Source organism: Pan troglodytes, chromosome 12, assembly GCF_028858775.2.
Source record: "Pan troglodytes isolate AG18354 chromosome 12, NHGRI_mPanTro3-v2.0_pri, whole genome shotgun sequence".
Taxonomy (NCBI): Eukaryota; Metazoa; Chordata; class Mammalia; order Primates; family Hominidae; genus Pan; species Pan troglodytes.
The window spans coordinates 12,100,826-12,115,381 of record NC_072410.2 but is presented as its reverse complement, the minus strand read 5'-3'; the positions used below and the strand labels follow the sequence as shown (position 1 = coordinate 12,115,381).

General features: G+C 51.5%; 2 protein-coding genes across 35 annotated transcripts in view; both read left to right on the top strand.

Moving 5' to 3' along the window:
- The window catches only part of ACOXL (acyl-CoA oxidase like), a 387,631-nt gene extending 379,465 nt beyond the window's left edge, over positions 1–8,166 (top strand). Inside the window, 1 exon segment of the mRNA XM_016949229.4 lies at positions 7,242–8,166. Within this exon segment, the coding sequence (XP_016804718.3) occupies positions 7,242–7,442 (201 nt within the window). The 3' untranslated portion in view covers positions 7,443–8,166.
- A 2,351-nt stretch (positions 8,167–10,517) lies between these two features.
- The window catches only part of BCL2L11 (BCL2 like 11), a 47,511-nt gene continuing 43,472 nt past the window's right edge, over positions 10,518–14,556 (top strand). For 5 of the 34 annotated variants that reach the window (XR_010149261.1, XR_010149260.1, XM_016949242.4 and 2 more), the window contains exons 1-3: positions 10,714–10,845; positions 13,423–13,559; positions 13,740–13,829. Coding sequence is in view for 16 of the 34 variants with exons in the window: in XM_016949242.4 (XP_016804731.1) it covers positions 13,436–13,559; positions 13,740–13,829 (214 nt within the window). In the remaining 18 variants the exon portion in view is untranslated. Of the gene's footprint in view, positions 10,846–11,178; positions 11,969–12,208; positions 12,589–12,943; positions 13,339–13,422; positions 13,830–14,556 lie in introns of those variants that run through there. The other 29 variants (XR_010149258.1, XR_010149254.1, XM_016949239.4 and 26 more) reach the window with 24 other exon arrangements.

Sequence of the window (14,556 nt, the reverse complement as noted above, 5' to 3'; positions counted from 1 at the left end):
GATATCTTTGATTCACCTTTGGGTTGAACTCCGGCGCAGCTCCAAAGTCTATGCACCACAGGGATACATGGGACCATGCAAATTTCCTCTGCTTTTCAGTTTCCATGAACTGCTGCTTTCATAGCAAAATTCTGGGTTGAGGGTAAAGAATCGCTAGGCCAAGTGTTTGTTTCTGTGCTAGGAGTTCTTCCCAATTCCAGTCCATCTGGCCATTTTTCTCATCCCTTCAAAGTCTCTCCATCTCTGTTAGGCCCAGTCTTCTGTCCACCTGTCCCCAAAACAGGCACCTACCCCATGTGTGGAAGCTTCTGTGGATGTTGGCTTACCAAGAAAGAGCTCATCTCTCTGAAATCACTTCATTAACGTTACTTTCTTATGTATAGTGATTTTCAGTAGCCCCATAAAACATCAGATTTTTACTTTGTTCAGATTCTTCAGTTTGTAACCATGGAGCAAAATTCTCTTGACTCTATCTACATTTTAACTAGGGGCCCTCCCAGTTGATTTTCAGATCATTTGGGACAAGGAAGTTGAATATTCCAGGACCCACTTACACAGAATTTCTCCATAATAACTTTGGACTCTTATTGTATTTTTAGTTTTGGCAGTTTTTGGGGATTTTGCCTCTTGAAAATTTTTGACTGAATATTATTCCTTCTTGAGTCTGTTTACATTTCTTTGGGTTTGTACTTACAAGACTAAACTATCAGTTGATTAAGTTTTTTTTATTTATTTTATTTATTTATTTTTTTTAAACAGAATCTCACTGTGTCACCCAGGTTGGAGTGCAGTGGCATGATCTTGGCTTTCTGCAACCTCCACCTCCTGGGCTCAAGCAATCCACCCGCGTCAGCCTCCCGAGTAGCTAGGACTATAGGCATGAGCCACCACTCTCGGCTAATTTTTGTATTTTTTGTAGAGATGGGGTTTCACCATGTTGCCCAGACTTGTCTGGAACTCCTGAGCTCAAGCAATCCACCCGCCTCGGCCTCCCAAAATGCTGAAATTACAGGCATGAGCCACTGTGATGCTATATTTTTTATATGAGAAGTGTGCAGCTAATACTCCAGCTTTATTACAACTACCTAATTGAATATTCTTTCTTGTTTCATGTAAATGCCTTTGTCTGTAGAAAATGCTACTATGAGCAGCATTGTGGTTACTTTAATTCCATTGCCAAAACTTTTATATGGTTTCCTGTATTCTAAAGGGAAAGGTATATGCACTTGTCTTCTTTTTAAACTTTTCCTCTTATGAATCAGTAGCAGTATGAATAAATGTCAGAAGTTCTTATTAAGTGGTTAATGTTGATGCCTCTGTCTCAGCATTCTTGTTTTAGGTAATGATGATTAAGCAAACTTTGTCATGGAAATACCAGAGTTAGAAAGAAATTGTATTTATTACTAACTAGAGAACCCATGATAATAACAATAATATTTATAAATAATCAACCTGCGCCAAGTTTACTAAATCCTTCCATCTTAGAGATAAGGAAGGTAGTATGGCTTGGAAGTGGCAATGTCAGAGTTCAAAGCCCTTTTGCTCTACCAAAGTGGACATTGTCAAAATACTTAGTAAACAGCCAAATTGTGTACTCTTTAGTTGAAGAAAATTGCAGTAGAAAGGACATTTTAAAGGTAAATTTTCTTCAAGTTTAACTATTTAGTGAGGGTAAACAAAAGTGATTTTGTTGTTGTTTGGTAAGGAAGGCAATTTCTCTATTCTAACATTTCAGATTATGCTAAATATTGTTTATCAACTGAAGGAACAAATCAACATAAAATATAATTTAAATTGATTCAGAGAAAATATTAGCTGGAGTCCTGATTATTTAATAGACCCGTGGAATGTCATTTTATGCTAATGAAACTTGGTTGCAGAGAAAACCAATGAGAATGTATGTGTTCCTGGGACCAGGAGACGCACCAAGCTAAGGTCTGACCCTCCCTGGAGGAGCCAGCCAGTGGGCAATGAAAACAGGAATGGAGCTCCCCTTTCTAGTAGTTGTTGGGTAAATTGAGAGAAGTAGAATCACAGCGGACGCTATGAGATTATGCCTCGTGTGAGTGTTTCAGGTTTATTTTTCTTTCATTGACTGCTTAGTCAGGCATAAGGACTAAGATGGGAAATTAGCTGCCACAGACCTACCATCTGATCCTTTACAGAATGTTTGTCTAAAGGGAAAGCAATTCTTCAGGATAAGTGAGCGAGGAGGAGATAAGCCAGGCCAAGGCCTCTGTGCATTCAGCGAGTTTGGAAGTCTGCAAAAAGTGAGAATAGGTGCAGGTTAACTACTTGATTGTGCCCATTTTCACCAGTCACGATTTGCCAGTCCATGTGCTGCTCTTTTGAAGGCACTTGAATTGTGTTTGACTTAAGGTGGTGATCCAAAGGAGCAGGGAGGGGCCTGTTGACCAGTGTGGAAGAGCACTCCCAATTTACTGAAGGAGAATCTGCAGAACAGAGTTGAAGCCTTGTCCTTCTGCAGGAAAAGGTCCTTCTAGGTCATCAAGCTGGACTTTTCACATGGTAGCTGGCTCTGAAGCCGATATCCTTGGCACCTTCCTCCGGTGGCAACATCATAGAGTACTCCTGGGCACCATTACTGCCCTGGTCCTCTCAGAGAATCTGAGCCAGTGTGGCTGGGCAGATCCATGTTCTCCACACTAGGCACACACAGAATACAGATTCTGACTTAGGAAGAACGTCAAGAGTCACAGGTCTGCCACAGTGGTGGAGGCATTTCCTCAGTGCAGCACCACATATCCTCCAGCAACTGGAAGCAGTGAGACCGGGGAAAAAGATGGAGGCAAAAGGGTAGACAAGGCTTTAGAAAAAAAAAGCCCTGGATTAAAACTCTAGTTGCATCAGTTACAAGTTATGTGACTTAAATTCTTTAAGCCTTGGTTTTCTCATCTGTAAAACGGGTTGATACCTGTTAGAGTTGTTATGAGTACTGAATAAGACAGTGAACCTAAAGCCCTCCTCTGTAATCTGGCACACAGTAGTTGTCCAGGAAATGTCAGCATGGGGCAGAACACTGAAGACCTTGGTTACATATGTAAAGTGCCATATGTTGCCACATAGCATTGTTATAAAGATGCTGGAGATAGAGCAGACTGACAAGTCAAAGACAGCTAAGTAGCTCCCTTCTGTACTTCATGCCTTTACCTGCCTGGCCCTCCGGGATGGAATGTGGAAAGCATAGATACTGCACAGCAGAGATGGATCCTTGGCAAAGGCTGGAGTAACAAGCTATGAATTGTTGATTGGGGACTAGGGTTGCACGAGACAAGCATGGAATAAAGGTGGCCAGAGGCACCTGCCAGAATGCCAGTTATGTGTCACAGCAGAAGCAAAGGTGATAAATGACAGCCACAAGTAGCACAGAACCTCATTTTACCAACCACTTTAATCTTATTCCCTCATCACATCTTTTAGATTAAAAGATGTTTGTTCATTAATTAAGGTTCCCCTTCCTGTAAAGTTTCTAGCTCAAAATCTAGTTAACCTAAAATGAAGTCAACTGAAAAATAATGGACAGGAAATTACATTAATGGCTCACCAATATCTAACAATCCCTTAGAAAGTAAGAGTTGGCTGCATAGAGATTCTTTTTGGAAAGGAGGTGGAATTGATTCCTTATAGCAAGTTTATTTGTTGTTTTGCTTAGTCAGGTTAAAAATTTCTATTTCTGTGCATTAACCGGTGATAATGACTGATACTTATTCTGTGGGCAGGCAGCCTGGACAGTTCTTTGGCTAGTCTTACCTGGGATCACTCCTGTGGCTGCAGTCATCTGAGTTCAACAGGACTAGGATGTCCAAGATGGCCTCTCTCTCATATCTGGCAGTGGGTGCTGGCTGTTGGCCAAGGCACCTTGGTCCATCTCTACGTGGCCTTTTGTCCTCCAGCAGGCTAGACTGGGCTTCTGCACAGCAGGTATTCTCACGGTTATAGGAGAGTGATAATGGGGGATTCAAAGCTTCTTAAGGCCTAAACTCTGGAAATCACACAGTGACATGTTCCCCATATTCTATTGGCAAAGCAAGTCATAACTCAGCCCAGATTAAAGGGATGGAGAAAAAGACTCTACCAATGTAGCCAGATGAAAGGGGCTAATGAAGGGACATTTCAAGTTTGGGTAAGGGATTTTTCACATAAAACAGCATGTGGTCATCTTATGCTGAGAACAGGGGTGAGGCATATGGGAAGAGGCAGGAAAACCTTCTGCATGGAGTCATAGGAATAGCTGGGGTGTCCCTCCAAGTGTACTGGGCACTTCCCACCCTGAACATCTATTAAGGACTAACACCATGCCATGCTGGGAAAATATGGTTTGTTCAGAGGACTGCAAAGCTTAGTCACTGCCCATCCTTGGCCATCCTACTCTCCCAACTGAAATAAGGAAACTGTAGGGAGAGTCAAAAAGAGCAGAAAAATAAATTGAGTACTGCAACTAGATGGAGGTGGGAAGCCAAACTGATGTTACAATTTTTCCCTCACTCCCAAATATACATATTAATATAGTCAAACACAGTGTCATCCCTTGAGGGCTGAGTGCTTCTGCTTTCTTTAAAGCAGATATTCTCAAATTCCACTCACTGGCTATTTCCAGTGGATTGTACGTTCCTATTGCTTGTAGAGCAATAGTGCCCATGTTTAGGTTTGACCTTAAAAAATGTTTTTGCAAGAACCTATAACTTGTTCATACTTTTTTATTTTTAAAGTATACCTATTCATTTGTCTTTTTCAAAAGCTGGTGAATTTTCTTTGTAAAGATATGGGTAAGCTTGAAGTACTTTGTCCAGCATAAATGGGTCATAAACTGGCAGGGCAGAGGACCCCTACAGTATGTGCAATTTTTATGCTTATAGTATGGAAGCATGTTTGGTAACAAAACTAAACTTTAATAATACACTGCTTATCCCCATATAAAAATACCCCCTGGTAATAAAAATACTGTAACTATGTAATAATCAATGCTATATTATCTTATCAAGTTTATTTTGTATTAAAGAGATCATATATTTTTAACAATTTTTAAAACGCCTCAACAGCTTCACGATGTGAGACCTGTTCCTGTAGTGTGTACCATTAAACCTCTAAAGTCCAGAATTGTACCTAACACCGGGTAGGAATCCAGCATACCATTTGTGAGTGAAAGGATGGTAATTATTATTATCATCTTGACAGCCAGGAACAGAGGTGGGTGGGTACCTGGAATCAGAGTCAAACAATAACTAAGAGTCAAACAATAACTAACAGGAATGATGCCGGATCCGTCCATTGAGACAATAATCATTCTGAGGTTTCTGCTGCAGTCTAGGAAAAATGGAGAAGGCTGGAAGGAGTATTTTAAACTGCTCCAGAACTTTAGATTTAGAAAGAATCTTGGCAGTCAACTCCTCTTCACAGCCAGTTCATTTTTCCTCTCTAGGGTGCCATTGGAGGGCACACTCCCTGAACACTTATGAGTGAAGAAACCCTCCTTTTCACCAGCCATTGGGTTCCTTTTCAAGTTTATTTTTTAAAAGTTTTCTTTATATTGAAATCTGCCTCATTTAATTCCTACCTCTGGCCCTACGTTCTGTTTTTGGCACTAGATAGATAAAACCCATACTCTATTTTACACTCATTCAAATCATTGTATTTCCCCCACCGGTGAATATATCACCAAAGTTGGTTGAGTTTCATAATGCAAACCCAAAGGGAAAATTATCTTGAATAATCATATGACAATATGTGGAAAGTTTAGGGGCTGTGTACGCCACCTCATGGTTTTGAACTGTGTGGTTAAAGACATTGAGAGTTGACAGATTAGTCAGGGATTTTTCAAGAGTATTAATTACAAACTTTGAAATCTTGGTCAGTGAAAGTTCATTTTAGTGCATCTTGCAAATACGATCAAAGGTCTTTTCAGTACTGATTTGATGATGCTTAACCACAGTGTGTGAAGAATGAAGTTTTTGATTAGAAATTACTGATGTAATAGAGCACATTTTCAGGGAAGATGCATTGTTGGACTATTACAATTCATGCTCTTCCCCCACCATATCCCTACCCTCTATATTCCCCATCCCCTATTTCCCCCACCTTCCTCCTTGGGACCTCACTGAAAACCTGAAATGCTCTGAAAACCTGAAATGGCGTTTTGGACTGCTGCAAGGGAAACTGTGATCTTAACAACATCAGTGCGGCTCAGACGTGACCACCATGTGAGGGCAAAGGTGGGGCTGGTATAAGTGATGTTGTTAAACCTGTAAAAATAAACCATGAAAACCTGGGGATTTACTGTGATTTGGGGAGTGAAACAAATTTACCACTGGCTGAAAACTTGAAAAATGGAGTACAATGTGTAGATCAGAAGAAAAGAAAGCCGTCCCTCTGCCCTTGTGTAGTTTTAGAAAAACAATCTTATTATTTTGGTAGCTTTTTTTCCTGAAAATAAAAAAAAAATACATTGGCACCTAAGCCATGGAAAATGAAATAAAAATACACCAGTGCAGCTTCCAAAACACTGACTTGCATCTCCCTCTCCTATCCGCCGGGAATGTCTTATCCCTGCCTTCCAGTGGCTGCCAGAACCAAGGGCATCCGCGGCGTTCCTTGGCATTGGCGTTAACAGCAGCTGGATTTTCCGCAGCAGCCAGGTGGAAGATGCCTAGCATTGGTCCGCCGTCTCACTGTACTGAATTTCAAGAATCATGGCCTACTGCCAGCCAGGTCCGAAGGCGCTAGTCTGGGGAGACTGGAGCAGGTCTCTAGTGGTTCACCTGTTCTGAGGCTCTTCCTGTTCAGTTGCCTCTGCGCGCCAGAGGGTGGCACCCCAGGCACTCCAGAGGTGGAGAGGAGGGGACGACAGGGGAGGAAAAGAGAGAGGAGCGGAGGGAAGGACCAGGGAGGAAGGACCAAGGAGGGAACTTTAATACATTCTCAGACCTTGGTCTCGAGTTCCCGGCTCATTTGGGGGCAAAGCCGACCGGCCCCACGTCCACGCCCACCCCCTCACGGGAAAAGCCGGGGTTTCCACTGGGCTAGGTGTCAGAGTTGGGAATGTCTAAAATAAAAAAGGCTTCCGAGGGTTATTCATGGCCAACAGTTTCCACAGGAGAATCCAAAGGGAAACTAGTTTCCGGGGCCGCTGTGTGTGCGGGTGCTTGGTGGGCTGAAAGCTGCTGTCACTAGATGGCTGTAAGTGTGCCAACATCTGACCTGTCCCATTGTGTTGTGTTTTGCAGTTGCTGGATTTGTGCGACTGGGTGAAGGATGATGCCCTGAAGGTGATCTCGACCTTTAACATTCCACACACCTACATCCACGCACCAATCGCCGGAATCTCCAACCCGCGGGCCGCGTGGGCTTTCTACCCTGCACCGCTGCAGCCGCGGCCACGGGAAGAGGCGCGCTCCCAGCGGCCCAAGCTGGGAGCCAAGCTCTAACGGGTGTGGCGGGAAGTGTGGTGGCCCGCCAGTAGCTGCCACGACGCTCGCTCCACTGACGCCCAGAGCTGTGGCCGAGGCCGGGGGCTGGCACCCACTGGGCCGCCACTCTCGGGGATTTTGGTGGCAAAGCGGAGGTCCCGCCGAGGCTGGCGAGGTGCGCGGCTGGCTGCTAGGAAAGAGATCCAGACGGTCGCCTGGTGCGCTGGATCCCTGTGCCCTTTCCCTGAAACCCAGCCTGGCCTGACTGCAACCTCTCCCAACTTCAGTGCCGGATCCCCTAGACAATCAGGGTGGGCTCCCCGCTGCGAGCGCGCCCCACAGCCGGGTGCCGCCAAAGGTCTCCTGCTGTTAGCGGTGACTCACATTCCCAGTGATTTAGAAAAACTGTGGTGCCGAGTGAAAGAAAAAAAAAAAGCAAACACCCTTAGACAAAAGAAAAAAGCTCCACTCTTTCCGCGAGCGGGAAAAAAGGTTTGGTTCAGCAAGTGATGCTATTTCAGTGAATCAGACGCTCTGGGGCTCTGCAAGGAAACGCACGGACTGGGAGAAGGAAGTGGGAGCCTAGAGTTTTGCTCTCGGCAAAACAAGAACTCGGCTTGTCCTCCCAGGCCGGCGGTTTCCGTACGGCAAGACAAGGCGCGGAAAACATTTTTACCATCTGACGCTGTAATCTGTCCTTTAGAAGAGAATAGGTGGAAAGTTTAATAAAGAAATTAAGCGATGTGGAAGTCGTTCCCGCTGCTTGCAGAGGGTGGGGAGGCGGGCCTGGGCAATTTCGGAACTAGGAGAGACCACGTCGGCAAAGCCTGTGGTCCCGAACAAGAGCCATGGATTTCCCATTTCTCAGATCCCGGCTGCCCGACTTCATTCTTGTTTCTTTCAGTACAAGCCATCCTCCCTTCTCCCTCCCTCCACGTCTCTTGGCAGAGACAGAAAGGGACACCGCTCTGCCCGCGTCCCCTGCGAAGGAGGTGACCTAAAACCCATGGGCCCTTCTCACACTGCGTTCTCTGCGCTCCGGCCCAGTTCCGGGAGGACCTCCCGACGGCGCGGGAGAAGGCTGTAAGGGCTCTTGGCCCCCGACGCGGCCTGGGTCTCGGGGGACGCATGAACCCGCCACCTCTGGCCGGCTTCCTTTTAGTGCCCCAAATAGCAGCGCTTAGCCCGTTGCTTCCCCCGACTCTTGTTTTTCAAAGTGTTCACAGGGTCGCGAGAGCGAGCGACGCGGGGGCGGCGAGGCTGCAAGGCTGCACAGGAACAGACGACAAGAAATAGGGCTTTCTTCTGCGTGGTTCTTTTCCGGTCCCTGTCTGAGTCGCCCGACCCCGCGGGGAGCGCGGAGCATTGCGGCGTGCGGCGGGCTTCGGGCTCTCAGCCCGCGCAGCAAGTTGTGTTGCTTTTCCCCGGGTGCGACGCGGGACGGCCGAAGAGCAAAGTTCGTCCGTGGTAGGAACTTCGAGGCCCGGTTAGGACAGATCTCCGGCCTCCGAATCTACTTAGCCGTGTCCACGCTCGTGCCTTTTCCCTCTTGCAGCGAAATAACTGGGCGGGGCCCGACGCGCGTCCTCCAGCGACTCCGGGAACCCAAGGCCTCCTTCACCTCGCTCAAAATTCACCCGAAAATGCGCTGAGACTTTGGCATGGGGCTGCGCTGTGTCCCACTGACGTTACAGAAGCGCTTATGAATTTAAAAACTGCTCCAGGTGGCCGGACGGCGGGACAACGCCTCCTCACTTGCTCCTCTACGGCAAGGCCCCTTCTTTCTCCCTGCCGGCTGCGGTGGTGGGTAGGGTGGTCCCTTTACAGAGTTTCCTTAATCCATCTAGCCTGACCTCACCTGCGGGATGTTCCATTTCCCGATCCACCTCCCACACCCCCGCTGCAGTTGTCTAGAAGCCGGGGCTGGGGGACTGAGGCGCGCGAGGAGCAGACAGGAGGGCCGGGGTTGGGGGCGCCAGCCACGCGTTGGGAGAGCAGACCCGGGTGCAGACTCAGAGGACTGGAGAGGCGGCATGGAGTTTGGTCTCCTGGGAGGTAGAGTGAGGTGCTGCGGCCTCCAGGGAGGAAAGGGATGGGTGGGGAGGGGAGGAGGGACGGGGTATTCTGCGCTCCCGCACCGCGGCCCGAACTCAGCTGTTCTGCCTTCACTGGCCTCAGCCAGTCGAGGGAGCTCCTACGAGGTTATCTGCGAGCCCAGCAAATCTTGGGGGTCCTAGCCAAATGCAGTGCGCAACGTTCTCTCTCACTTGGAGGCCGCCATTCACCTCGGTTTTTTTTTTCCTAAAAGGATTTTTTTTTCTGAGTGCTTTTTTCATTTCCCTATTTTACCTGCTCTGCACATGCCTCCCGCCCTCACCCGGGAGGCGGCGAAGACGCCCACTGGGACCGTGCCTGGCCGTTTTCTGGGCGCGTCCTGCCCCCACGGCCTCTGTCTCTTAGGGAGACTGGGAGCGGAAGAAAAGCTGGAGAGCCCCTGCGGGGTGGCAGGAGGAGGGTGCCTGAGTCCCGCGAGAGGCCCGGGCGAGGAAGATGCGCAGCCTGCTGATCCGCGTCCCGCCCGGCGCCAGGGACCCTCAGAGGGAGGAGAGCTCAAAGACCTCGCCCCGCGCCTTCGCGAGGACCAACCCAGTCCCCGCGCCTGCCCCAGAGCGGCTTAGAAACTCAGGGCACAGTGAGGGCGCAGGGCGCCTCCTGAGGCTTTACACCGCCGGCCGGGCCAGCGGAGGCTGTGACCGGAGCGCCCCCTCTGTGCCGCGCACGCCGCGGCCGCCGCCGGGTTGGGGTAGGGGAGCGGGAGGCTAGGGTACACTTCGGGGTGGGGGATGGGCGCGCACATGGCCGCCAGCAGGCAGCGTTACTCCGGTAAACACGCCAGGGACGGCGGCGCGCGCGGGAGGCAACCCAGCGGGGCAACCCCCGCCTTTACCTGTCCGAGCCTGCACGCGCCGGCGGCCGCTGCGCCGAGGGGGCGGAGCTTGCCAGCCCGCGCGCCGGGGCGGGACCTAGCGGGGGCGGGACCTAGCGGGGGCGGGGTCCGCAGTGATTGGGCGTAGGAGCGGGGCCGCCAGCCAGAGCTGGGCTGCAGGGCCGCGCAGGTTTCACTTCGCTCCGCGCAGCCGCCTGGTCTGCAGTTTGTTGGAGCTCTGCGTCCAGCGCCGCTGCCGCTGCCGCTGCTGCCGCCGCCGCCGCCGCTGCCGCCGCCGCCGCCGCCGCCGCTGCCGCCGCCGCCGCCACTACCACCACTTGATTCTTGCAGCCACTCTGCGAACCCTGCCACACTGCGATCGCATCATCGCGGTATTCGGTTCGCTGCGTTCCCGCCGCCACCGCCTCGGCGCCCTTCCCTTGGCCCTTGTTCCCCCAAATGTCTGACTCTGGCTCTCGGACTGAGAAACGCAAGGTAAATACCTCCAAATCCCGGGGCGCGGGCCTGGCACCGAAGGAAGACTAGCGCTGGAGCCCGAACGGCACCACCTACTGCCCGCTTCCCGTGCACGTGCGAGCGGAGACGCTTGCATTGGCGCCGCTTGTCGCCGGCGGGAGGTGGGGATCCGTGTGGATCGGGTTCCCTCTCGGGCAGGTTCTCTTTAAAGAAAAGTCGTTCACGCGGAACCTGCAGGCTCTTGGCCGAAGTGCGACTTGGGACGGGATGCTGCGCGCGGGCCTGGTGAAGGGTCGTAGGTCCGGGCAGGAGGAGAGGCAGCGCGTGCCTTTCGGCGCCGGCCCGGGAGCTGGGGACCTGCTCGTAGTATCGGGCTGTGCGCCCAGCTGGAAAGTCTCGCCGCCGGCTCCGGCGCCCTCAGAGTAGCGGCCGCGCAGTGTGAGGGTGTTTCGCGTCTTGGTTTTTTGGGGCGCGCGGGCCTGTTGCGGAGGATTTGCGGAACTGCGGTGGTGATTTAACTGACGAGACAGGGCTTTTCCTTTTACTCATTCAGGCCAAGGTTTCGGGGCCACTGCTGCGTTCGCTTTCTCAAGCGTACCTGGGGCCCCTGCTTGCTCTGCAGGAGTCCTGCGGACTGTGCCATCCGCACGATTCCCCGGCAGCGAGAAATCTAGGTCCTTCCCTGACCACCTGGACCGCGCAGGGGACTAGTCGCGGCCAGCAGAACCTGCTCGGTCCCTGGGCCGGGCTATCTTAGCGGCTCACGCATGCCCGAGCACACCCGACCCGGTTCGCGGTGCAGGCTGGCGGCGCCGTGCCCTCTGGGACCTGTTGCCCCAGGGTTGGCGCTGCTGGTGGAGGGCCCGACGGACGCCAGGGCGGAGGGTGTGAATTTACTCGATGGTCGCGGACGTACGCGTCCGTGGCCAGGGGTGGCTCTTCGGCTTTGACTCGTGTCTGCGGCGCACCAGGAGAGAGAGGAAGTTGTTGGAGGAGAATAATTGCCACAGCGGTGCCATAACGGCGGTGACGGCCGTTAGGGTCTGCCCCCGACGGGCCAAAACAAGGACAAGTGGCGAGGACTGGGCCTGGGGATGGCCCTGCGGGTCCGGGCGCGGCGCAAGTCCTGCTTTGTCTCCAGGTGACTGGCTGTCCAGGACGGCGGGAGCTGCTAAGGCTTGTGTCCGGAAGGAGCACAGGGATGGGCAGGGTAGCCGGGCCAGCCGGCCCTCAAATCCTCCGACGAAGCGGCAGCTGCCACGGCCACGGCCAGAGCAGCGCTCGGAGGCGAGTTTGTCAACAATCGCCTCGCCTTTGGCGGCCTGACCCGTAGGCGCCGCCCCCACCGCGGCTGCCGATTGGCTGCGGCGCGGAGCGACCGCGCGCGGACCAATTGGGAACGCGGGCACCCGGCGCCAGCGGCGCGGGGAGGTCGGCGGTGCCGGCGGCGGCGGGCGCAGAGCGCGAGGGGAGGAGCGGGAGGAGGCGGAGGATGTTCCCGGCGGCTGCGGCCGGGGCAGCGCGGGCCAGAGGCGCGGCGTGCGGAGCCCTCGGCTGCCCGGCGGAGCGCGGCGGCGGGCTGGCGGGAAGGCGCGGGCTTTGCGCTGCGCCGGGGACTCTGAACCCGAGTCCCAGGCTTTGTCTCCTCTGCTGCTTTCGTGGTGACGGTCAGGGGGCCCCCGGTCGGCGAAGGGCGCGGGCCGGACGCCGCGGGGCTTGGTCCCGGGCCCGGACGAGGCGCTCTGAAGGGAAGGCGCGGACGTGAGTTTCGGTGTGATTGCCTTCTGAGTGGAGGGTCTGTGGGATGAAGGCGGCGCGCACCGGTGTCGCCTAGCCTGCGGACCTAGTTGTAGACTTTGCAGGGGTTCGCTTCGTCGCCCTCCGCCCTCCCCCCCCCATTTAGAGGTGTGCACCTAACGGTGCCGCTGCACCTCAGAGAAGTTCTGTGTGATTCGGTGCGGCGTGCGGTACGGGAGCGGGAGGGAGGAACCGCGGGAGGGAGGGACCACGGGCGGAGAGAGCGCAGAGCCGGGCCGAGCCGCTCTGGAGTTACAAACTCTATTGTGACGCACTTACTACGACTGACGGCCGCTGCCAAACCTTCCCCAGACTTGCTGCCCTCAGCATTTTCGGCAAACAATGGGGCCGGAGCAGGGAACGCGGCCAGCCGCCTGCAATCGCTGCATCTGCGCCCGCTCCTATGCTCCGGCGTCCTACCTAACCCCGGGAAGTCAGAGCCGCTGGGAGTTTCTGACTTATTCGAATAAGTCTGTCCTGGGCAAAGAGCACACATGAATAGACTTCAGATTAACTGCTTCTCTGGAAACGCATGTGTGTGTGCACCAGTTCTGCAAGCTGTTGACATTGTTACTGTATTTTGTTTGGGGGTACCCTCTACCAAAAAAAAATTATACCTTTATTATTTTAGGTGCAATTTTTTTATTTGGGAGATTGTCAGAAAAGTATAGAACAAAGTATTTGGGATTAACCCTAAGAATTTTTAATCGCTAGGTGAGAGCTAATTTGTTTATTCATCGTTTTTTTTTTTTTTTTTTTTTTTGCTTAAAATAATCTTAGTTTTTATTTTACTTGCAGAAAAAAAGACCAAATGGCAAAGCAACCTTCTGATGTAAGTTCTGAGTGTGACCGAGAAGGTAGACAATTGCAGCCTGCGGAGAGGCCTCCCCAGCTCAGACCTGGGGCCCCTACCTCCCTACAGACAGAGCCACAAGGTAATCCTGAAGGCAATCACGGAGGTGAAGGGGACAGCTGCCCCCACGGCAGCCCTCAGGGCCCGCTGGCCCCACCGGCCAGCCCTGGCCCTTTTGCTACCAGATCCCCGCTTTTCATCTTTATGAGAAGATCCTCCCTGCTGTCTCGATCCTCCAGTGGGTATTTCTCTTTTGACACAGACAGGAGCCCAGCACCCATGAGTTGTGACAAATCAACACAAACCCCAAGTCCTCCTTGCCAGGCCTTCAACCACTATCTCAGTGCAATGGGTAAGCAATGCCTGGGTAAGAGGCAGTTGACGTGTGGATGGTTGAATCTGCTTGAAGGCTGTGTGTGACATTTAAAATCCCCTTTTAAAACCCCGTAACTGATTTATTCCATCTTTTGATGGGAATGGAGGATGTGTCAAACTATCAAACCAACTTTTTTTTTTTTTTTTTTTTTGAGGTGAGTCTCGCTCTGTCGCCCAGGCTGGAGTGCAGTGGTGCAATCTCAGCTCACTGCAAGCTCCACCTCCCGGGTTCAAGCAATTCTCCTACCTCAGCCTCCAGAGTAGCTGGGACTACAGGCGCGTGCCACCACGCCCAGCTAATTTTTTCTATTTTTGGTAGAGATGGGGTTTCACCGTGTTAGCCAGGATGGTCTCAATCTCCTAACCTTGTAATCTGCCTGTCTCAGCCTCCCAAAGTGCTGGGATTACAGGCGTGAGCCACCGCGCATGGCCCACATCAACATTTTTACAAAGTTACTAACTTTTGTGGCAGTGATGAGTTGAGGTCCAAACATTAGCTTTCAGGTCTGTCTTCATTAAGCTAAAGTGTGTTTTAACCACCAGACTTTACATAGTAATGACATTTTGCTTGAAAGGGAACTGATCATTTACAGAAAATAGCTTAATAATCAAAAGTGTAAAGAAAGATGACAATCATTTTTGAAAATAACACTTTTAAAAAAATGAACTAGTTCATGAAAGCAGTACCAACATAGAACCATGAA